Source organism: Plecotus auritus, assembly GCF_963455305.1.
Source record: "Plecotus auritus genome assembly, chromosome: 1".
NCBI classification, from domain to species: Eukaryota; Metazoa; Chordata; class Mammalia; order Chiroptera; family Vespertilionidae; genus Plecotus; species Plecotus auritus.
In genome coordinates, this window is record NC_137770.1 from 34653257 (window position 1) to 34679244 (window position 25988).

A 25988-nucleotide genomic window follows, 5' to 3' on the forward strand; every position below is an offset into this window, starting at 1 on the left:
ACCTTCAAACAATGTTTTATAAGAAACACTCCTAATTCTCCCAACCACCAACTACTGGATACCCAACTCTTAAAAATCATTTTACCTCACAGGTTGTTTCTGAGTTGTATCTTTATCATGTTGGCAATACTCGGGCCACATTTTCTTAGCATTCAATTCTATGAATTTGACTAAATCTTTCTGTTCCATTGGTTTCAACTCCAGTACCTATAATTGAACAAGATTCAAATGGTCCAATCAATCAGGGTTTTCAATGACTATCCACGGGTTTCTTCTGCTCAGCTCATCTGATTTGAATCACTTCCTAAATCATTATTTACTATTTCTCTTTTTTGCTTGCTTATGCTCATCAACGTTCACTTTTCAAAAAGCCTACTTAAAAATATTTTGCACAACAACCAAGTGTTGTTTACATATGTAGCACATACGGAAAATCACCAAAAATACCCTGACACATTTTTAAACAGGGAAAGAGGTGTTGCAGGGACAGGTAAGTTCATCCTGAAGATACACACTTACTTTGATGTAAGATACAAGTTAATAAAGTACCAACGTTAAAGTGTCCCCGGCTGCGGAAGATGAAAGCATAGCTGATGCCACAGTACACACACAAAACCCAAGAGTTGCTGCCCTGGTCTGATAGCTCAGTTGCTTATAGCATCATCCTGATGCGCCAGGGTTGCAGGTTGGATCCCCGGTCAGGGAACATACAAGAAGCAACCAATGAATGCATAAGTAAGTGTGTTGGAAGCTAATTCCAGCATGTCATAATAAATGCAAGAAGTCCTCAAAAAGTTGATAGGCTTCTATATTCAGCAGGGCTGAATCATATTATTGCCTGCTGGAATGGCTGAAAGCATTTCCCCAAACCTAAAGATTTGCTGAATCATATTATTGCCTGCTACTGGAACAGCCAAAGGCAGTTCCTCCAACCTGACAATGCCTACTATATACCAAACCTTGCCTTTGATATGTATATCTGCTTTGCCTTAGGGCAATTTGTGTTAATAAAAAGCTAGGGGTCCAAAGACTCGGGAAACTTGGTGACTATAGCTAAGTCTCCTCTGGCTCCCCCATGTATTCCAAATTTATATTTCTAGTCTCTTTATTAATTTACATGCAGCCCCTTCTCCAGAGTCCTGAACCCTTCTAGATGCTGAGAAACACCCCAACATAAGTGGAACAAATCGATGTTTCTCTCTCAGTCTCTCTCTCCCCCTTCCTCTCTCTCAATGAATAAAACATGTTAAAAAGAACAACTCAGAGTTGCTGCACACACAGGAATACCGCACATCACACTTTCCACTCATCACCCAAGAAAACGCTCCACAGGCAGTTCAGTATTTAGTTCAAGGGGAAATTCCATATAGTATTCTTATCCTTACAACTGTTACGGGCTCACATTACCTCCTGCTGCTGGAAATCTTTTTGTCTGGCGAATTGCGGCCTTTCCATGACAACAGATTCAAATTCAGAAAGGTTATCTGGTTGGAGAACTTTTTGATGCTCCGAAGATTTCTTTAGAATGGTGGAATGCTGCAAAAGATTTTATAATGGCAGACTACTTAAAAAGAGGACCCACTTTATTTCAATTCAGATAATGAGACTACATAATGGAAACATTTTATATGAAGTCAATGACTGTATTCTGTTATTTACTATAATTTATATTCTAGGACTTAATGTACGTATTTCCTAACAACTTCAAAAACCACTACACTGGATGGAGAGGCCATCTTATCATTTCTTCAACTTCCTTCATCCAATCAATTACTAAAAGCCAGGACACAAATAGATCCAGAGACATAGACACATTGAACAGAGCGTCAAATCTCTGAGGGAAAGCAGGGGAGGATAGGGGGGTGGGGGTGGAGGTAAGTGATCAACCAAAGAACTTGTATGCATATAAGCATAACCAATGGACACAGTAACAGGGGGGTGAAGGCCTGGGCTGGGGGGCGGGGTGGGCTGAGAGAGGACAATGAGGGGAAGAGGGGGACATACATAATACTTTCAACAATGAAGAATTAAATAAATAAATAAAATAAAAGTCAGGACATCTATTTTTTTTTCCTTAAGAAGAAAATAAAATAATCAAAAAGAGAAATAGTATTATGCTTATAAATTAAAATGTCCCTAAGTCTACAACAAAAGTAGATTATTTATTTATTTATTAAATATATTTTATTGATTTCAGAGAGGAAGGGAGAGGGAGAGAGAAATAGAAACATCAATGATGAGAGAGAATCACTGATCGGCTGCCTCTTGCACACCCCCAACTGGGGACTGAGCCCACAACGCTGGCATGTGCCCTTGACCGGAACTGAACCTGGGACCCTTCAGTCCACAGTCCGATGCTCTATCCACTGAGCAAAACCAGCTAGGGCAAAAAAATTTTTTAAAGGAATATATTAGGATGAAAGGGGAACCATATGGCTTGTCTACCTGCAACTCATCTTATTTCTGTGAATAAAAGTCCTTCAAGTAGGAACAACCATCTCATAAGTACAGATGCAAATCTTATATAGTAAGATCCTATCCTATGTTGTACATTTGCATTTATAAACACAGAACACTTTTAAGTCACAAGAACACTTTAACTATTATGATACTATGATCAGTACATGTGAATATTTGTAAATGAATAACAAAAGTACCCTAGAAACGGGTTAATGTTTCTGATGTCAAATTTTAATCTTACCTATAAAAATGTTTTCCAGTCCACTGGAGTCACAAAATTTCTTTGAAATGCGTCCTTCTTTTATGAAGAAGGCTTACACCAGACCTCATTGCCAGCAAGATCAACCCAATCAAACCAACCCAAACCAAACCAATGCCATCACTAACCGCCTAGATAGGAAAACTGCACAGCAAAATGAAACCAGTAACAAAAGGCAGTGCAACTGTCCTTTACAGTGTGAAGAGGTGCAATTCTTTCTCCCTTAGGGTGACGTCTCTGTGGTTGCTTCAGCATCTCCACCCAGAGTTCCTTCCTGATGGGTCTACCGTAACCACACATCCGCACACATGTCTATGCACAGCCACATCTTACCTGGTCCTCGCTGTATTTCTCCTGAAGCATCAGCTGGACTTTTTCCAAATTGCACTTCACAGTTTTCAGTTTCAAGGCCAGGGCTTCAGCCTCCTGTTGAGTGGCTCCCCTGTCTCCCAAGCCCTGGTCTCTGCAGTTCTCCAACAGAGAGGCCACCTTGTGCTCAATCTCTGTGAGCATCGTCTAGGAAATAAAATCATCGAATGAGTCACAGTTTTGGTCTTGAGTCAGTGTTATATCCCAACGTAAGTTAGATTCACGCTCTCTCCCTCAATGTATATAAGAAGTGCCAGAAACACAGGTTGGAAGGGACCTTGGGTGTGTGTGTGGGGGCGGGGGGGACAGACTTGCACATAATGCCTGCGTTTTTCAACAGGGGTGCAACCAAACCAGCCCAAACTGCAGCTGTCGTTCTCTAAAGTAAGTGACTCTATAATCACTTTAGAAAACATAGCTGGATGTATCCAGCTTAGCACAGTGGTTAAGAACACAGACACTGGAACTAGACTACCTGGGTTCATATTCCAGCCCTGCCACTTGGTAGCTGGGTAAACTCAGGCACCTTACTTTGCATGAGTGTGCTTCTACTCATCTGTAAAATGGGATTATTAACAGAACTTACCTCCTGGGGCCACTTTGATGAATTAGAGTTAAATCCATGCACTTTGGCCAGTGCTTGATACATAGTCTGTGATGACTATTATTTTTTTCCCACCTTCCTAAGCTTTTTCTGTTGCACTGCAAGTGTTTAGTAATTTAAAAAAAGAATTCCACGAAACTCTTTGAAAATTCTTTCCCTTGCTCTTTTTCCTTTTCTTTCTCAAGCCAAATAAGTTTCCAAAATACCAGAAGGCCACAGAGGAAACCTAAAACACTAAGTCATTGATAGAACTGGCCAACTTACACATGGGTCTAAAAATAACTCAGCTGGATGAAGTAAGTTTCCCAGTAAGTCACTGTCACTGTATTCCTCTTCAACAGATCAATTCTGCCCCGTTCTGGGGCTCAGGAGCCCAAACGGTCATGCCAACTGGCTGGGCACACAGTGCGGCAGGCGCATTCAGACCCACCGTCCAGCACTGTAATCACCTGTCCTGAAAACTCAGTGCGTGACTAAGAACGAGGTCAGTTCTTTGAGAGAAATATAAGGAAAAACTAGCCAAATTTTTTTTTTTCCCCAAATAGTATGGCTTATAACTCCTCCATGCAAGCAAACTCCTTGTAGCCTGCGTAGACTCTTCTAAGCTGGAATAATATGAACTCACAGATGTTCGAGTGGCTGTAAACCAAGAGTACTAGAATTTTGTGCTTGGTTTTCCCACTTAGCTACTTTACATACTTTTTAATATGTTCACAACCCATGACTCACTTAACCACAGGAATACTGTTAAGCTTTTAAGCTTTATCCAGTTCTTCACTTTCGCAATTAATATTGTCATAAACATGTTTATCCTTTTTTGGGGTTATTTTCAGAGGGTAAACTTAAAGTAATGGTCAAAAAATATTAGGTCAAAGATGATGAACATTATTTATGCTGTCAGCTGACCCTCCCTGAACATTGAACCAACAGACAAAATTATCAGACGTTAGTGGAGCCATTTCTCCAGGGTTTTCTGGGATGATATAATTTTTGCCAATGTAATGTAGGAACAAGACAATAGCTGTTTTGATTCACATGTTTTAAATAACCAAGGCTGAACATTTCTTCTCAAATTACCGAATATAATTTTCCCCGACTAATCTGTTTGCACCTGTCCTTTGGACATTTTCCCACTGAGAACTTAGCGTTTTTACAGACCACCGAGAGGCTTTTTATGTTGCAATATTAAACTATATGGGCCATGGTGTTATGTAAATAAGCCAAAGATGGCCCCTAGGTTTAATTATTCACAGCAGGCCAGGACCCTTAGCTCAAATCCCGCTGGCCCCAACTCAAAACTGGACCCCACACCGGCTAGCCATGGTTAAGACAAACCTGGGAGCCGCTGCTGCCCTTCAGGGTTCGCAGACATTACCTAGACACACAAGACTCCTCTGGGCTCCCCATCCACTGGGAGCTTCCTGGTCCTCTTCCCCTTCCGGGTGGTGGCCCCACCCCATCCCATGCCTCTAGGTCTCCTGCTGTGGGGGACTTCCCAGTCCATCAAGATCCTGCCCAAATAAAGCTCCTTGTGTACTATCGCCACCTTGTGGTGGTGTCTTTTCCTTGAGCAGCCCCCAAATCCTTGAACCCACAAGTGGTCCAAGCAGGGAATTGGGTGATGATCAAGGAATCGGGATGGGGTCCACCCAGGCAGCAGGACAATCAATTGGCAAATTGACCCTGGATGGCCTCAAGGGGCTGGTACTCAGCATCTGAAAGGCCACAGTTCAGTTCAGCACAGCGCTGTTCTGTGCTGCAGCACTGTCTTTTTCAGACTCGCAGGCCCCATGACTTCTGGACTTTTGGCTGAGATCAAGTCAGACTTCCCTGCCTCGTCAGCCAGGCCAGGCGGCTAGGACAGTATTTGAGTGAACCCACCCCTCAGAGCTGACTTTTAGGGTCAGAGGTGCTTAGCTGTCCAGGGAAGGAGGTCAGTCTGCCTGCCGGGGCCCGCTAGGCAGGCACTGGATGTTGTACGACTGTGGGCCTGAATGAAAGAAGGAGAGGCATGTCCGACTTGGACCTGGGGTGGACTACCCCTAACAGGCTGAGTTGGTCAAGCTCCCTGGGATCGGGCAGGTGCTATGGGGGTCCCCTGAGAGGATGTCCTGATCCTTGGGGACCACTGCGGCAGACAAATGAGCCAATCAGGCAGAGACGCTGGCCCAAGGCTGGTCTAAGCAACATTGGGGGAGGTGTACACAGTTATGCTGCTGCGAAATCATCACTGTAGTCCCTCCCGGGAGGGATACAGACAGGGATTCCCCACCTTTAGGCTGAGCCTGCAAAGGTTACTCAAGTGACTACAGGCAAGCAGGTGTATAACCCGGCCCCTCCCAGGGAGCAGCAGGAGTGGTCATAGTGAAGGACAGCAAAGCCCTTTTATGCTGGATCTGCAACCTTGCGAATCAGGATTTTCAGTTTCATTTTTGATGAATGAAATTACAAAGAAGTTACTAATCCAAATAAAAACGACAGCATTTATTAAACACTCTTTATATCCTTTATACCCCAGACACTGGATTTTATACCTGCTCTCATTTAATCCTGGCAAAGTCCTAAGAGATAACCTGCTTATGAAGAAAATGAGGTGAGAAGTTCACTTCCTCAAAAATGTGGACTCTAGATTCTGCGCTCTCATCCACTACCACTGTTTCCCCAAATATGCTGTTTACATGAATCGTTTCAAATAGTTACCCTGAGAACAGAAAGTTGAGGCCAAGATAAACGTAGTGGTCGGAGTAACAGAAAGAAACACACTGTCGCTTTAAGAGAAACTGGCAAAGACACTAGGTGATTGGTGAGGAGGCAAGCCCTGAACTCCAACCCATCAGCCTTACCTGGCACCCTACCAGCTGCTGTTCCACCACCTGCTGCATGTCTGCGTTTAATGTTTCCGGCTCGAATGCCACGCTGGCTTGGTGCAGCCACAGCTCCAGCTCGGCCACCTGGGTCTTGCAGACATGGAGGACTTCAGCAGGCTCGGGTCTAGGGGTCTCCGCTGGGGAATGCAAAGCTCCTTGCTCGACAGAAAAGCCCAGGGCTGCAGCCTTGATAGGAGGTGTGGCACCCTAAGATAAATCCACAGATAATCCAGCATTGAAAAGTCAGGAGTCCAAAGTTTTCAGACTTGGGCTTGCAAAGACCTGTGGACTCGCAGCATTTCTCCAATTAAGAGAAACACACACACACACACACACACACACACACACACACACACACACACGAGCAAGAGCAGAAGAAAAGAAAACTGCACCTCCACACGCATAGCAACTATCACGTGACCTGGCGCCCAGGTCTCCAAGCAGCCGATCGGCAGGTACACAAGTACAGTGTTCCCGGACACAGAGGACGCAAACAGGCTCCCAGTGCAGGCGACACGGGCCCCGGGAGACAGGTGAGTGTCATGAGAGGGTGTGCGTGTGGGTGTGTGTCTGAAACACTCCGGCGAACTGGCCGGTGTTTACGGTTGCGTGGCACACGATTGAGCAATGCTTACATTGCTGTGCGCTCTGTTCAAACAACAAGGAGATCTGTATACACCGGCGGGGAACAAGGAAATATACACACACTCTTAACATCTTCTCAGGTAGTTCACTAGATTATACAATATTTTAGCTTTCCCTTTCCCCCAACATACATGCCATTACTCATCTATACTTGTAGCTTGAGTCTAGTCATGAGCTCCAGTGAGGTAATCTGGAAACTTTTCTCCTACTCTTCAGAGAGAATTCCTAAAACTAACTTTCACCTTCTGGATAATCAAATATTATTGAGTTAAGGACCAGATGCTGATAGTAGAGCATAAAAAAAGTGTGATGTGTTGTTTTCATACTGAAACAACAAGGTTGCTTAGTGATCCAGTAGAAAAATTTCTTCTAGATAACAGATGAAAATATTCTAATAATTCTATAACAGATATTTTCAATTTGGAGGTAAAAGATGATCTGATACAGAAAGATATTTGCTTCCCACATCCTTTTCCAGAATAGTCAAAGAGTATATATTAACCCTTCTAGAAAAATTTCTGTAGGACTAAGGATTTGTGTTTTGTTCCACAAAATTACTGATCAATACGTATCTTATTATGTTTAGGATGAAATACAAAGTTTTGTTTTTTTTTAAATCCTCACCCAAAGATATTTTTTCCCATTGATTTTTAGAGAGAGTTGAAGGGAGGGGTGTGGGGTAGAGAGAGAAAGAGAGAGAAGAGAGAAACATTGATGTGAGAGAGACACATCAATTTGTTGCCTCTCACATAGCCCCAACAGGGGCCAGGGAGCAAACCTACAACCCAAGTATATGCCCTTGACCGGGAATTGAACTGCGACCCTTCGGTGTGCGGGCTGATGCTCTAACCACTTAACACAACACTGGCCACAGCAAGAACCACCTTCTTAATTTACAAGTGCTCCCTTCTTTTTTCTGCAGTTCATACACAGTCAGTCCTATTCATGGCTTGGTCTGTTTTAAATTTCTTTTTAATTCTCATTTTTTAAAAAAGCAACAGTAGTGTGATTTTACTGCCAGACATCAATTTCTAGTCATCTGATTGTTTTCTAGCATTTAGACATTGCTTTTGTCTTATTGGCAAAGATTTTGGGATCCTTTTTTGTTACCTGAGCTAACAATCTGCTAATATTGACATTTTATTAATATTGTGTAACAATTTGACCTTCCTTATTTATTTAAAGATATTATTTGAGCGCCCATCATATGCCACACACATTTTTAAAAAGACAAGATTTAGTTTCTTTGCTTTCTCACTAATTCACTGAATTCATGAGGAAACAGGAAGCTCGATAACTAATCTGGGCTTTATGTGCTAGTAATTTGAACCTGAAAAAAGAAATACAAAGGTAAATGGAAGAGAAAAAGAACATTAGCAACCACAGAACTTCAATAGCTGAAGGTGCCCTGGGGAACCTGCCAGCAATCAGTTCACCCACCTCTTTTTAAAGTCAAAGAAGCTCAAGTGCATTTAACGTTTAGTCAGTTCACACACCTTCTACTACAGCACGCTGCTTCTGAGGAGCTCAGGCCCACACGTAAGGTGCTTGCCCAAGGTCACACAGCTCTGTGATCTTTTAAGTCTGATCCCACAGTTATTTCCCCACAATAGCACTCCTGCTCAACATCAGTGGCACCCCTGCTAAATGATAGCCCCAAACTCTGAAAGCAGAGATTTAAATGAATGTTTTATGATTCTACATCTTGGGGGGGACTAAAAAGTATTATCACAAGTATTTCATGTGATAGAATCACACCATCTCTCTAGCCTAGCTGTGCATTAATTAATATCTAATCCTTCATTGGATTATGATGAGCCAGGCGGCTGGGCTCTGTGGATGCACAGGCCACCTCAGCATGGCACACCAAGCCCATTATTATTCCCAGTGTACAGAGGAGGAAACGGAGGCTCCGAGGGATCACAGAGGTTGTCGACGGTCACCCAACTAGTTAGTAGAACCAGGATTCAATCCCTGCTTTCATTATGCCTTAGAGGCTACACGTCCACATTGTTGACATAATTTAGCCCACCCTCTGGTATCCAAGTTAGCCTCTCAGTGAAGGTCATACTGCTTGATTTCTGCATCAACACATCACTAATCTAAGTAACAGCATCCGGTTAAAATATAAGCTCATTTTTTTGGCTGCAGCTATGCATATTTCATGCCCAAGTGCCAACCCTTTAAATTTCTACTTACTACTTTACAGTCAATTCTAAAAAAACATATGCATGTCTCCTCGTTTCACACACACACACTCTCTTTATAAAATGCAAAATTGCCTGGCTAAAGCACAATACCTAACTGCGCTTGCACAGATACTAGACACGCTGCTGGGGCAGGGAGGTGGCGTTTTATTTAGTGAGGCCGACCCTACCTTGGTTTCATGTCTGTCAGTACTAAATATTCAAATTAGGAAAGCCGATTGGAATATTCTGGGTTTGATTCCTTATTCCTCACCTCCCAGACGTACTTTTAGTCCCTGAATTTTGATTTCCTCCTTTGTAAACTTAGGGTATTAATCTACCTTTTAATCTGAGGATTAATCAGCAAATATAGATGCCTCTTATGTAATGGGCAGTTATCAATCAATGATAGCTCTCGTCCACTTTCACGGCCCCCATAAGGAATGTCTACAGCAGAAAGACGTGGTTGTTAGTGGAGAGCCTAGTTCACCCTGACAAAGGGTGAGTGAGGGTCATGCTCTCTTCCCATGTGAACATCTGATGGCAAACCTTCCAGTTCTCCGGCTTGACCACACACACGGAGAGTATCGCCCAACACAGAAAGCTTGTCACCTCTAAGTGTGCAGCTACCTGAGCAGCTGGCTTGTGACCAACAGGGACTTACCCCCTCTGTTTGGTCGGGGCTCAGGGAAAACGCTGGGCCTTGCTCAGGGTTTAGTGAGCCTGCTGTGAGAACTTGTGCCGCGGAACTATCACACGTGCTGATTTTCCCAGCTGCCTCCTGTAAGGAAAAGCATCAGAGGTGCGGAAAAGGTCCTAGAGATCCGGAAAAGGTCCTGTTCTGTGGCCACGCAAGCCACTCTTCCTGCACTGCTCATTTGTCAAATTGCCCGCTTGCAGAAATGTCCGGAGAAGTCAGGTGCATTCAGGAGAAAAGTTTGTTCATTAGGAAAACAATCACCTTCCTCAGGTTTGTCTTTATTGGAAAGACCTCAATTCTGCAAAGCTCTCTGGTTTATGAGGAGCACCTATGGAATCCAGAGAATCATGCACTTCAGTGGATTATTATGAGAATTGAAATTAAAGGAGATTATATGATAAAGGCCACATTTCAACTAGTGGGAGAAAAGATGTATTTCTAAACTTGGGAAGAACTACCCAGGCATTTCATGAAAAATATTAACTAGATCCTGTCTCACTCTGAACAATGAATTCTAATACTTAATGTAAATGTTATACCATAAAAATTCTTGAAGAAAATATGAGTGAATCTTTTTCTAATGTAAGAGTAGGGAAGGACTTTTAAAGCATGACAATAAAGGAAAAGAATGTTAGTATTAACAACAAAAATAATGTGTACCACAATCTATGTTTAAAGAGAAATAAAAGATTGGGTAACAACTTATAAAGTGTTAATATCCTTATATATTAATAACTCTGATAAATCAATAATGAAAACATCAGCCCCTCCATAGAAAACCAAATGCCATGAAGAAACAATTCACAAAATAACACAAAAGCCAATGAGCACCTAAAGAGATATTCAATGCTCCTAGAATATAAATTTAATTTAAACTACTAGCTAAGTTTGGCTAAGATTAAAAATATTCAATATCGCCCTAGCTAGTTTGGCTCAGTGGATACAGTGTTGGCCCGAGGACTGAAGGGTCCCAGGTACCATTCCGGTCAAGGGCACATACTTCGGTTGCAGGCTCAATCCCTGGCCCTGGTTGGGGCACATAGGGGAGGCAACCAATCAGTGTGTCTCTCTCACACAGATGTTTCTCACTCTGTCTCTCCCCATCCCTTCCCCCTCTCTAAAAAAAAAAAATCAATGGAAAAATATCCTTGAGGATTAAAAAAAAAAATTCAATATCAGCCTGGGGACAGGAAAGAGGCACTTCTGAGCACTCTGGGTAGGAATAAAATTGATATAGTCTTTCTAGAAGGAAGTTTGAAAATGTGTATCACATTTTAAATGAATCCAGCACTTTCACTTATTAGGTTAACCAAGGTTGAAAAATGGGAAAATGTTACCTACACAAATAATTAACATAATGTGGTGGAAAGAGTATGGGTATTATCATCAAACCAATCTTGATTGCTCTACTTATAAGTTGTATGATCTTGGACAAGTTAACTTGGACACGGAGTCTCATTTACTTCATTTTTAAAATGGGAATATAGCCTACCTCACTCATGCTTGTGATGGTTAAACAATGACACATAGTATAAAGCATCCAACAGTTCCCAACAAAAACGTCCCTTTTCAGTTCCTTGTACTAAAAGCAGTCACTGCCATTAAAAAGGTATGTCCCATGAGCTACAGGTGAAAGCTTGGCTTAGCTGGCTTGGTTTAACTTTTAACTAAAGGTAAAATTTGAAAGGTATGTTGGGATCATGAAAAGTCTGGAGTGCCAGGCTAAGAAGTTTGCATTTTATCCAGTAGATAATCAGAGTCATGAAAGTTTACCGCAGATGGTTAATGGTTTTACGAAAAGCCATCAGTGTTGTATAGGATGTATTAGGAAAAATGACTGGAGGCTGTCACCCTAGGAGAAGGTTACTCCCAAAGTCTACAGAGGAAGTAATAATTGCCTGTAACGTGATGATGGCAAAACGAAAGGCAGAGACTAGAGACGCAGGTACAAGTTGAGCCCTGGGCCAATGAAATGAAAGGACTGGCTGGACCTGGGGGAGGGGTTAGCCCTGGGCAGGAGGCAGGGGTGGGGGGAGTGTATGGATCCTCAGGATGAAGGCACGTTTCAGGAACAAGGGAAAAACACTGTGCTTACGGCAGCTTACGATTTTCTAAAGTGAGGGCATTCACCCTCTGTTCTGAGAGATTGGGGAAGACTTAGAAGGACATTAGGAACAAAAAAACTCACTTCATTCATTTATCTCATACACCACTTTGTTCAAGAAAAGGATTATGCAGAGACCCCTCCCCAGCTACTCCCCGAAGAGAGGTGTGTTAAACACTCTGAAACCCTAGGGTGAACTTCTTAGGTGCTCCTTTGAGATTTCTGTTTTGTCAGTTTGGATTGTCACATACTGAGTTTTCCTCAGAAAAATACTCTCCTTTCATCACTGAGTGCAAAACAGAAATGCAATGATAAGCAAGGACTTGGTGGTCTTTGCATTTGTGCAGAGGTAATGGTGACAGGCTTTCGATTTCCAGCCCAAGCAGGCTCCCCCGCTAAGCATTCTTCCAAACAAGAAGCTCTTTCCCTTGACTTCCTCACCTTCCCAGCCCTGCCCCCTCTCCCCATCGTGTGCCACGCCCACATTACCTGAATGATGGTGCCAGAGGACGAGGATGCTGTATCTTCCTCCCTGTCCTTGTCATGCTTCCAGAGGAAAGACCAAGACCCAGAAGATGGCTTCGCTTTATCTCCACTCTAACACAGTAATCAACTGATCAGCAGAGGGAAGTGATTTCCTACCATTATAACCAGCATCCTACTCATCTCATCCCTTTTACACAAAACATCGCTGGCCAGGCAGTGTAACTGCAGCCTTAATTCCACCTCTCCCCCTATTTTTCATCTCTTTTTCTGGCTCACTAAATCATATGTCTCCAAATGGGGTTGCTCTTCCTGAAGCCTAAAAAACACTCTAAGGAACTGGGAGTCAGCCCTGATCAGGTGGCTCAGTTGGATGGAGTGTCGTCCTGTGAACCAAAAGGTTGTGGGTTCAATTCCTGACTAGGGCACATATCTAGGTTGCGAGTTCAATCCCTGGTCTTCGTGCATGTGGGAGGCAACTGATCGATGTTTCTCTTGCACATCGATGTTTCCCTCTCTGTCTCTCTCCCTTCCTCTCTAAAAACATCAATAAAAACATATCCTTGGGTGAGGATTAAAAAAAAAAAAAAGTTGGGAGTCAACTCACATTAAAACTGCTTTAGGAATTTAATTCACTTTGTTAAATGTAACCTTAAATGCTAATTTTAATACAACAGCCGGATGAACGTGAATTTTTGCTGTTGTTGTCAAACACAAACGGTGAATGTTATAAACATATTAGCTCAAAGCAAACACAGGTCTCAAATGAGAGTCACATGACGTGCACGCTTTTCTTGGCCCCCGGTACCCCCTTTATTCTGAGACTGTCTGATGGCCCGAGCAGAGTACACCTGCATTCAGCTCCACCAAGTCCTAGTGGTGCAACAGGACAACAGGTTGTTCTGTGTGACAATGGAGCTATTTAACCGTCTATAACATGAGCAGCAAAACGACTGGTCGTTACAAGTGAGACAAAAAATATAATTTCTTTTCTTTTGGCACAAGATCCATTGTAACTTCAGTTTTTAAGGTTTGAAATAAAAATTGAAATCAGGAAAGACAACTGTAACTGTCTCATTCAACCAGTTTAAATGCAATAGTTAGGGTTAGTATTCGTTGCTAACACATCTCTGCCTGTCCTTGGCGATGCTGTTTCAGACGACAAAAGTAATTCAAATGTGAAAAACTAAAGTTCTAAAAAGCACAGCAGGAGTAACAACCAAACAGCACACGCTCCAAACGTCAGAGAAAGTACTCAGGAGTCAAGATACGACAAAGAACTTCATCTCCCTTCCACCACCAAGAGTGTCTGAATTACATTTATCCCCCGCTGGCGGGAAGTAGGTTTAGAGGCACTTAAACAACATTAATAACAGAAGAGAACTACTTCAACCCCCCTTATAAAATACAGGCATTAATTTAAAAAATCTTTGTGTTCCCTTTCATTTTGAGATCTTCCCATTGACCTTCTGGTAGAAGATTTCGGTTCTCACAAAACTTGACGAGAGAATCATTGTCCTTACCTCACTCTTCAGGGAGCTCTCTTCCGCCTCTTCCTTGACGGCTGGCAGGACCGGCAGGGAGCCTCTTCGGTTCAACTGAAAGGCAGGGCACCCACTTGCAGCCAAGCTCATTCAACACCGCCAGGACCCCGCTGGCTGCATTTCTACGGAGCTATGTTTTCATTCGCTTTATCCAAGATGCCCACCTACACACGTAGCCCTCTGGGTCTGGCAACTCCAGACCAACACCATGACTCAGTCAAATCTCATCTCCTTTTCACTGGCCTCGTCCTCTGTGGCTCCTTACCAAACAATTCAAAAATGTGCTTCCCTGACGTGAATTCAGGGTGGGCTGGGAGAGGTGCTGGCCTCATTTTGGAGTCTACCATGGGCTGTTTAGTAACAAGATTTTCAAAGAGTGGCTCCCACCCACCTGCCTGTGGAACTTCATCAGCAGCTCCGTAAGGAACTCGGGCATAAGAATTCTGTGGAGCCCGGAACAGACGCCCCCTGAAGACTTAGATTCACATGGAGTAGCTTCATTTTCTAAAATTCCTTGCCTATTGGCCATAGACCCAGAAGCCACAGGTGTTCCAGGTGTAAACGACTACCCAGGTGAAGCTCTTAGGGAATGTGGGACCAGCATTAACGACAGTCATACCCACCTTCCACTCAGACACCTCCCTCTCGGCCATGCCATCGTCTTCCGATGCTCCTGCTGACAGCATTTCCTTGTCTTTCTCTAATTCTTGCTGTTCCTGCTGTAAATGCCGGTGAAGGTTTAGTACGGCAGCCTTTAAGTCCACCAGCAGGTCTTCTTTTTTCTGGTTCAGACTCATGATCTGCTTTTCAATGCCTTCGACTTCTCCCTGTGCAGAAAGAGGGCACTGCTTGAGGATGTCGGAGGCCTGGGCGTGCCCGCAGGAGCCGGCTTCCATGGGTAGAGGGGATGATTTGTCTGTGCCTTTGGTTTGCAGAGCCAGGAGCTGCTCTCTGGAACAGTCTAGTTCCGCATCCTGGCTGCGTTTCCCAATGACCTGGGAGCCTTATAGAATGCCTAGCCTCACCTTAGATCTTGTCTGTCAATCTCTGGAGGCTCAGAAATGTGTGACAAGCTCCATGAGTGACTGTGATGTGTGCCCGTGGTTGGAAGCCAGGGCTCAGTGGCCACAGGACTGACTGGCCACAATTCACAGGGCCAGGGCCCAGGAACCTGCACTTTCCCAAGCACCCAGGAGATCCGTGAGCAGACTAGCATTTGGGAACCACTGAGAGAAAACAAGGTTAGAAATCTCACACTTTGACTATTGCTTTTGAAGCCTTCTTTAGTGTTACTGAATTCATTTACTTTTTCCTCACGGCCAAAGCTTCCTACCAAATGGGAATAAATAAATAAAGGTACCACGAACTCACTGTGGGAATGACAGGTGATTCCAAGCTTAGCAATGGTACTTGAAGACTTTGTATGATGGCTGGGTGGGATTAAATGTCTTATATGTGGTAGAATGAGATGCCCACTGTCGTCTACGAGGATTACAGAATAGATGCGGAAGAACGACAGGTGTCATCTAGTCCGACATCCTCCTCTCTAGCACCCCTAAAAGGCATCACTGCCTGCCTGAGCTTTGCAGTAAGTGCTGAGTCATAAGACCTCCTGCTCCTTTTTTGCAAACCGTCGGGCATTGAATTTTGTCCCTTATGTATTCATCCACCCTTCCTACAGATATTCGTAGAGTCATTCATTATTTTACGGACAGAGAAACCGCACACGTCCACACCTGTCAGTGAGAGTTCTGAGGTCCAGAGGAAGATTTTCCCAGAGCTGCAGCTGTGAGAGCACAGACCCGGCCCTCCTGACACCAGCCCCCATGGCTCCCCGACTCCTGCACACATCCCAACCCCAACATGTCCTTCTGTCGGAAGGCAAACTTCTTGTGATGGCTTTGTGATATGAGAACTGAATTAAATCGGAGTAAACACTAAACCTCACGGGGACAGTGCCTACCAGCGAACGTAGTACCACAGCCATCAGACGACAGACATGGAGGAACAGCGCCTGCAGAGCCTGCGCGGTGGAGGCGAGGGAGGCACTGAGCAGCCGCCTCAGTGTGGCGTCTGCAATATTATCCAAATGACCACGCATGATGTCATAAACTCACTCATGGTGGAAAGACCCATTCAAAGTACGGGGTGGGGCAAAGGTGGGTTCACAGTTGTTTATATGGAAAGTAATACAATAATTAATGTTAATTAATATTAATAATTAATAAATAATACAAGAATAAACTCTGTGTTTCACGTACTCACAACTGTGAACCTACTTTCGCCCCGCCCGGTACAAGACAGACCAGGTCAGATACGAAGAGTTCACTGAATGGCTTCTGATTCCGAACTCGTGAGTAAGTTCTACCTGCTGGAGGTTAGTGTAGTTTCAAAGAATATTGACACTTATTCAGAAGGGTCATTAAGATATTCCCCTTTTCTATGCACATGTCTTGAGAGGTTGGACTGTTTCATATACTTTAAAGAAAACGACATGGCTCAGCGGATGGAATGCAGAAGCAGATGAGAACCTGGCCAGCCAGACCTTAAAGACATTTGCAAAGCTGTACAGTATTCCTCTCTCTGCATATTTTTTTCTGGAAAATATTTCTTCTATAAAACTGTTATTTCTATTAATATGGAACGGGTTTATTATTGTTATTTTAAAACTAGTAGCCCTGCGCACGAATCCATGCACCAGTAGGTTGCTGCTGCACTCCTGTAGCTCCCCCAACCCCCTGTCCCCCTCTTCCCCCTCATAGCTTGCTGCCCTGCCCCCTCCTGTAGCTCTCTGGTGGCCCTCTTGTAGTTCGCTCCCCACTCTCCTGCAGATCCTCGATCAGGTCTTTACAAGGTGGGTCGTTACGCCTCAGGGCGTAACAGATAATTAGCATATTCCTCTTATTATATAGGATAACTAACCAAATAGTTTTTTACATTTCTGAGCTTTAATTTCTTTCTATTTTGGTAGATATAACATAAATTAAACTTCTTTTTTGGGGGGGCCCCTCAAATTTTTGAATGTGAAGGGAAATGTGACATTTTTATAATATTGAGTTTTTGTTATATTGGGTCTGCCTTATTGAGTTAATTACTTAACAGCTGTGTCACCTTGGACTCCTCTGGTTCAGCCGTGAGGTTAAGAAACATGCCCTAGGTCTCACAGCTAGCAAGAGGTGCAACCTGGCTTTGGATACCACAGCAATTGCCCGAACTTGATGGCAGGAAAAAAGCAGCTCTCTACAATCCTTGCCATACAATCAGGTTTTTTTCTTTATAGAAGTTCTGATTCAAAAACTAAAACGGAAAAACCCCTACAGTAGAGGGTCAACATGCAAACCCCTGTAACTGGGTCCCACTGACACTGGTAGTTATGGCATAAGGAAATACTGCTTAGGATATGGAGCTCTTCATTATAGCAGCGACCTGGTCTTGACCTCTAAAGGTCAGCCCACACCACGTGACCCCTACCCTAGAAAGCTAGCCAGAAAGTCAGGTTGTCCAAACATCCTGTGTTACATGAGCTTCTTGGTATCAGAGCAAATTCAGGTCAATTCGCACCAAGCTGAGGACTGGGACACTTGATAATTATTTTCACCCATTTTATAAAATAGGAATGGAAAGTAAACACACTCCTAAAACACCTTCAGTTGGAAGAGAAACGTAGGAAAAAGACTGTGCTGTCACAAAGGCTTCTAGGCACCAACGGCTTAGCAAATGGTTGTAGGATGAATGGAAGAAACATACCTGCTCTTGTGGCACACTGGCAGCCTGGTCTGGTGACATATCTTCAGGGGAGAACTCAGCTGAATAATTATTTAAGATCTCTTTCAAGTGGTCTATTTCCTCATCACATTCATTAGTCTGTTTTATGGCTATCTATAAAATAAATCCCAGAAAGAAGAACCTTTGTCACATCTAAGGAACAGATCAATGGACTGCTTCCAATGTCCAGTCCCATTACAAGTTCCAATCAATTATAGCAAATATGCACCCAGACAGATTTCAATAGGAAATGGTAGCCTCGCCCAGCTGGTGTGGCTCAATGATTGAATATCGACCTATGAACCAGGAGGTCATGGTTTGATTCCTGGTCAGGGTACATGCCCGGGTTGTGGGCTCAATCCCCAATGTGGGGTGTGTAGAAAGCAGCCGATCAACGATTCTCTCTCATTATTGATGTTTCTATCCCTCTCTCCCTTCCTCTATGAAATCAACAACAATATATTTAAAAAAAGAAAAGAAAGAAATGGTAGCCTAAATATAGAGGACAACATTGGCAAAGCTGGCACCTGACCTTCATGCTCTACAGATGTCGGGCACCTGTGCACTGCTTGGAGTAGAGATCTAAGTAGACACAGCCTTGCTCTTAAGTATTTCCAGTCCACTGGGCTTATTCTGGAAAGCATTTTATGGCAGGTTAATAGAAAGCTGCTAAGTTTTATAAAATTATTGATAGTTGCATATGCCATTTAAATTCATTTTTTATGTGAGGCTTTCCACACGGAGAGGTGACATTACTGAATCAGAGCAGAAAGGGCGTGTAATGTGAGACATGACAAAACTTTCCCATTCCAGACACATCCTCACTTGGTATCCCCTGGGATCAGTAAGGCACATTTTATGAGTAAAAGGTTGAGGGTTCGAGAGCAGTCTGTGAGTTGGCAGAATAAAGCAAGACTAACCAGAACAATACTTGGAATCTAGTGTTAAGTGAGCAGTAGAGCCTGAAGCTGATCATAAATAATATGATCAAAGTATGATGAAGCGAAGAAATGGACTTCAAAAGCAAGTCTAGAATTTCCTTGGTATGCTTCACAATGAAGCAACATGTCTTTTAAACTACAAAGTTTCGGGCCCACACAGAATTCTTCCTTGTATTTTCTTTAATATTTAACCATACGTTTAGCGGCAGGCTGGAAATGAATAACTATGCTCGCTGCACACACCTGTTCCCCAGCCCTCTCTAATGAGCAACATCCCATTACTCGCCCCGAAAGTGATTTGTCTCGCTTTCCACAACGAGAGCACTTCCAATATCTAAAGCAGGAATTAAAATAAATGGACCGTATTCTAATGCTTTTCATTCTGACTGGCTTACTTAGCTTTGTATTATGAGATGACATCTGATTTCCACCAACACAGTAAGGTGGAAAATTTTAGCAGCACAGTTTGATCCCTAATTTGACACAAAATATAACGTTGTCTTCTATGTCCCTCTTTTTCATCGTTTGAAGAAGCCACTTTTGGGCACAGTTAGGACTGTTATTTTCTTTTACTGATCAGGAGACCAGGAAGCACAAAAAATTAAAAGTAATAGATCAAATTTTATATATCTCCTGGCCGGGTGGCTCCGTTGGTTAGAATGACATCCCGATACGCCACGGCTGCAGGTTCAATCCCTGATCAGGGCACATACAAGAAGCAACCAATGAATGTATAAATAAGTGGAACAACAAATCGATATTTCTCCCTCTCTCTCAAAAGCAATAAATAAAAATATTTAAAAATCTTATAAGTTGTTCTGGTTTCTTCTATTTATATTGTTAAAAAATAGTACATTGAGCCGAAACCGGTTTGGCTCAGTGGATAGAGCGTTGGCCTGCGGACTCAAGGGTCCCAGGTTCGATTCTGGTCAAGGGCATGTACTGTGGTTGCGGGCACATCCCCAGTGGGGGGTGTGCAGGAGGCAGCTGATCGATGTTTCTCTCTCATCGATGTTTCTGGCTCTCTATCCCTCTCCCTTCCTCTCTGTAAAATATCAATAAAATATATTTTTTAAAAAAAATAGTACATTGAGTCCTGGCCAAGTGGCTTGGTTGATGGGAGCCTTTGTCCCAAGATTGTGCGTTTGATTCACAGTCAGGGTATATATCTAGGTTGCAGGTTCTATCTCCCCAGCCAGGGAGCATATAGGAGGCAACTGATCAATGTTTCTCTCTCTCATTGCTGTTTTTTTCTCTCTCTCAAATCAGTAAACATATCCTCAGGGAGGATTAAAAAAAATATAGTACACTGACTGCCAGATCTTCTTCTCCCTAGGGGTGCTAGGAAATAACGTCAGCAGATCAGTAGCCAGGCCAGAGAGACTAGATGAGTTAAGCCTCCATCTAGAGAGTACAGTGCCCTGAAAATCTTAGGGGAACACAGAGGGGCCACCTAAATGTGAATGAATTTAAGAGTGGGAAAGAAAATAGCAGTTTTCTTCCTACAATTAGGCGGTAGCTGGGGGAAAGGGAAAATAAACCTTTCCTCCTACCCCTAACTCATCCATAATCAGGAAACGCAGGAGAAGGGGATCCTACCACGGGGGTTGAAAAAAGTGTGTGGAATTTAAGGCTCTTTAGCAACTTTCTGTTCTTGTGACAGTGGCTGTTGCTGTAGGAATAGAAACCAAAGTGAAATGCAACTTCTATCTAATGATGATGCCTGACTTGAGACTGGAACTCAAGCCAAATGTAAGGGGGTGGGGGTGGGGGAACTTCTGGGAAGAGACTGAAACAGGTCATCCATTAGAAGGAAGAGACTGGAATCTAGAAACTCAAATTCTTGTTCCCATTTGTGCACAAATGAATCCCAACACAAATGAACGCGGTGTTCTTTAAGCGAGTCGTCTACCTTCTGACACTAGTCTCCTAATAGGTAAACATAAGATGTAGCAAATGCTTGAGAATAAAATGAGGCGATGAATAGGAAAGTGACTATTATGAGAAGAGATTATTATGGGGATGACTACTGCATGAGTCTGTCGACCTCATGAGATTGCAAGTGCTTTGTTCAAGTTTGAATCTCTTCCCACGGCATTTTATCCACGTAGGTCTTCAATAACTGGAGAATGGAAATAAATAGATCATAACTATGCTTTAATGTCTTCAACCAGAATAAGAGTAAGAGCTGAGAAAATGACGTTAGCCCCATGTGAGCAAGAAGATATACACTCTTACATCAAATGGGTAATAGCACAGAAGAGGCCAAAGAGAATTAACCCAGACAACACCTTCCTGTCATGGGAATTTGATCTACCCAACCATCGAAACTGAAAACAAAACCAGTTTCTGCTGAATATGCTCATCCAATAAGTTGGCTGTCCTCATAAACTACTCACCTTTAATAACTCATTTTGCTCCTGAGTCACATTTTCCAACAGCTTTATATCTTGTAAAAGCCGATTTGTCCGCTGAAATACAGGCAGGGGTTTCATTCCCGTCTGGGGTAACCTCAGTTCCACTTGGTAAGACATTATTTCAGCAATGGTTTTCTTCATAGGGTGTATATTTTCAAGTATGACCTTAATTATATCAGATAACATGGTTCACAAGTGAAAACTATGCCACTGCAAATTCTAATTATTCAAAATTATAATAGCGTACAATTTATTCTCTATAGGTCTGATTTTTAAAACATTTCCTTAGCTCAGATTGAAAAGGGTTATAATACTACTTGTGATCTGGTAAAGTTCTTAGGAAAGAATGCCTGGGGCAAGAGTCACCTCCTAGTTCTAAATTATGAGCATGGACAACCCTTTCCTTCTTTCTCTGGCCCCTTCCCACCCACCCCCTGTAGAACTGTTGTTTTGCTTCGTGAATTGTCACCAGGCAGTGAGCTGTGTAACAGCAGGTACTGCACGTACTCACTGTCATAGCAGCCGCACCTAGCACGGGCCTCCCCACAGAGTGAGTTCTCAAAAAATGCTTATGAATCAACAGCACTGTCCTGTCAAAAGTGATACGTCCCAAAGGTGTAATTACTTTGCTTTAATGACACCTGGCACATAGAAACGTGGATTTACATAAGCAATTCATGAGAAGAGATTATTCACTTTGCAAAGTACTTCATATATGTATCGTTTCATTGGATCCTCACAACTGCCCTGGGAGGTAGGTATCAGACCTGCCATTTCACAGGTGAAGAAACTGGGTCACAGAAGTTAGAAGACGGAGCTGAGGTCAGATTGCCAAGAGCAGGGCTGGGATGAGAACCCAGGCTGCCTGACCCCAAGCACAAGCTCCTAACCACTGGGCAAATCAACATCTGTGTGCCAGTTAGCGCTCAGGGCTCTATGTACATTGGAACTGCCCAACCAATTGCTGCAATGCCAGTGTGCAGATATGAAAGACAATCCAAGAAATGCTAACTCACAGCTCAGAGTCACAGAGCCAGGAAGGAGCATAGTTGGGGCTGGAACTCAGCTCTCCAGACTTGAGTCTCAAGCTACCTGGACTATTAAACAACGAGGGTTTACATGAAAGCAAAATTTCCAAACTTTGAAGTTTTTAGAAGCAATTAAATGAAAAAATAACCTATAGAAAAAGTATCTTCCTATAGGTAGTACTATATGATTTAAAACATGATTTTTGTAGCCATTCATAATATCTCTTTCAAATTTATTGTACTATTACTCTAGCAAGACTAAATACTTTTTATTACATATCTAAAAACAAACATAGTAAGTGGTATGAGAAAATACTTTAAATAAGGATCCATGCTTACCTCCCCATGCTTGAGATGTTCTTCTGGTGAAAAATCAAATATTTCTTTTGATAACAGAATAGCTTTGATTTTTGAAACTCTTTTCTCCATTGATTTTAACTCAGTTTCAATAGCAACCACATCCTAGAGTTTCAGAAACAAAAACACTCATGCAGTATATGCTGTATGTTAATAATCTATACGACACAACTTACTGCCATTCATTTTATTCTGATATTTAACCAAAATATGTTTGCCATTGAAATAGCTCTTAAAACTAAACAGGTGCTACTCAGATCATGTTGATTGTTTTCAATAAAAAATGTTATTCTACTAATAGCATACTACACTACAAAGCATGGCTCACACATTGTTGAGCTAAAGATCTCATAAAGCCAGTTTTCAATTACTTATACCGTGGGAGCAAAAGTGCAGATGCTTCTTGACTTATGATGAGGTTATGCTCTGATAAACCCATTGTAAATTGAAAATATCGTTAAGTCGAAGATGCATTTAATACACCTAACCTACTAAACATCAAAGCTGACTGAGCCTTAAACATGCTCAGAATACCTACATGAGCCTACAGTTGGGCAAAAGTATCTAACACTGTAGGGAAGCTCACTGGGAGGGGCGGTCACTGCCACTGCCCAGCATCACAAGAGAGTATCTTACTGCATGTTGCTAGCTGGGAAAAGATCAAAATTCAAAACCTGAAGTATGGTGTCTGTTGAATGTGTATCCCTTTCACACCATTGCAAAATCAAAAAATCTTAAGTGAAACGATTGTAAATTGGGGACCGACTGTAGTGTACATCTGAATTAATTTTTAAGTAAATCCTCCATGATCTATAATCTCTTTAGGTTTATCTTTGGAATGTGTTTAAACACTTGAATACAAGTGGGTCTAGCATTTTATACATTCCCACCACTTAAAGTAAAATGATAAAGTCACCCTTGGGAACGGAACACACAAGGAGCTGGAAAAGGGACAGGGCTTTCCTGCCAATCCCCTAGTGAGCTGCTGCCAGTCAAAGAGTCCCTAACCACTTTAAAACTTACTCAGATTAATTTAAACAATAGGTCATTTGTCCCGGGGTTGTTCTCTTATCAATGTCAACCTCTAGAACTTGGCCAAGAATTTTAAAGTGAAAATGCTGAGATTTGTGCTATAAATAAAGCCCACATTTTGAAGTCCACTCCCACTGTAAGAGGGCCTTCAGACCTTTCCGCTAGATCTCAAGGCTAATACACTGTGGCAATTAAAAAGTTGAGCTAATAGTGAAGGGGACAGAAACAGCTACACAGAAATAGACTGAGGGTTTCAAATTACAGCAGTTTGGAGCCATTAATATAGGACAAAACATAACTATAAACAAGTAAAGCAGTAAGTATAGTAACTTTATAGTGATATACCCAAATTATAAGGAAAAGTTAAATTATATTGAAACTATTATCTGCACCTTATATTGAAAAAGATACATAAAAGTATACAATGTATTTTAGGATAATTCCCATCAAAAATTGTAGAAGCATTTAAAACCTTTGGAATATGCATCACTAAGAATATTTAAAATTATTCCCTGATGTTACATAAGTGTCGTGTAGGGAATGTAATTGAGAAACAAAAGTAAATAATTAAGACTAACTGTTCCTGCTTTTGCTATGGTAATTAATCCTTAAATAAATAACGCATTATGATTCAAGCTAAAATAAATAAAGTTATTTAAAAATCCAGTGGCTGGCATATAGCAGTCCCTCAATAAATATTTGCTATTGGTGAAGATTTGTGAGGTTATCTGTTTTAATTACCTCTTTGCTAATCTTTTACCTCAACAATATCTCCTCTCAGACAAAGAGAAAACACTGGGCTTATTTGATCAGGATTCTTCCCTTTACACAGTCCACTTCTGGACTCAGAAGGTGGATATGATTTTTTGTAGTAGTTGCTCTAGAGGTTGCAAAGTCAAATAAAATATAATTCAAGAAATAAGAACACAAATGAAAAATAAACAGTACCAGATCAATGTGTCTTCCTATAATTAGTAGTTGATTAGCAGTATAACTCGAATTTACTCAATGAAACATAAATGAAAAATAAGAAATCACATCCATAGTGCCAACTCACATAGGCCATTCGCTGAATCTGGGGAAGGCTCTCCATGATGTTTTGCTGTAAAGCTGCTACCTGACGGCTTAACTCTTGTATGGACTGTGCTAAGTCATCTGTTTCAAAAATCACTGACAAGTCTTCTAGATCCGTGAAAATGGAATGTAAAAGATTATGTTTCTGTTCCGAATCTTCCAAAGCCATCTACATAATGAGAAACAAATGGGGGTGGGGTGGGGGAAACATTAAGACACTGAAAGTTGATTACAATTTAAATCAGAGAAAATTTACATTTGTCTCCACATTAGAAACTCCTGGTCATTTCCAGTTTCGTAGAAAGACACTGAACACTACTGCCGATGGCGGCGGATGACTTCAGAGTGTCTACCGGCCAGGCAGGCTAGTGGCGGCCACTTTGCACCACATAACCTGCCCTCCAGCCGTCATTCATTGTGAGGACCAGGAACACGACCTGTAGGCCATCCCTCTGGAATGTGGAATTGGGGCTAATAAAGCCTTTCAGGCTCTTCCCAATTGGTGGGACTTGTAATTCTGGGAAGGTGGGTTTGAGAGAAATAGCCAAGTGGAGTGGGGCGAGAGGAAGAGGCATTCCTGGGGCCTGCCAGCCCTGCCCAGTGCCGGTGTCCTTAGGCCTCACCACAGGTGCCACTGACTCCCTTAGGCATCCCTAGAGCTTGAGTTGACCTGAACAACTTGATGCTAAGAGACCTCTATGTGATATAACCAGATAGGAGTGAAAAACACCCATTTATAGAACTTCTTGGACATTCCTCCTTATAATGTTCTGTCCTTTAATGATTGTAAGGGCTCAACTTTCAAACTTAAGATTTCAAAATATCTCAGCCACCTACTGGAAATGTTCAACCTGCTAACGTAGTCTTTAGGTAATTCCATTAAAAAATAACTGATATGGGAAAGAACATTTACTTATGCAACTAGAATTCCAATCATAAGCCTCTAAAATTAATCAGCTTACTCAGAATGCTTTCTTGGCCTCATTTAAAATCCTAGAAGGAGAAAATTTTAAGAAAAACAAAACTGAAAACCCCAAATATTTTATACCAATAATACTATTTACAAAAGCTTCAAAAAACATAAACTACTTAGGGATAAATTTAACAATTTATAAGCAAGACCTGTACATGAAGACTACCAAACACCACTGAG

At 42.3% G+C, this 25988-nt stretch overlaps 1 protein-coding gene across 1 annotated transcript in view; it reads right to left on the reverse strand.

The window, feature by feature from the left end:
• The window catches only part of SYNE2 (spectrin repeat containing nuclear envelope protein 2), a 321491-nt gene that overhangs the window by 93243 nt on the left and 202260 nt on the right, over positions 1–25988 (reverse strand). Inside the window, exons 58-68 of the mRNA XM_080686255.1 lie at positions 24819–25004; positions 22712–22834; positions 21327–21509; positions 17969–18100; positions 14845–15048; positions 14201–14275; positions 12684–12791; positions 6536–6766; positions 3053–3235; positions 1408–1536; positions 86–207 (exon numbers count right to left, since the gene is read on the reverse strand). Of these exons, the coding sequence (XP_080542381.1) occupies positions 86–207; positions 1408–1536; positions 3053–3235; positions 6536–6766; positions 12684–12791; positions 14201–14275; positions 14845–15048; positions 17969–18100; positions 21327–21509; positions 22712–22834; positions 24819–25004 (1676 nt within the window). The remainder of the gene's footprint in view (positions 1–85; positions 208–1407; positions 1537–3052; positions 3236–6535; positions 6767–12683; positions 12792–14200; positions 14276–14844; positions 15049–17968; positions 18101–21326; positions 21510–22711; positions 22835–24818; positions 25005–25988) is intronic.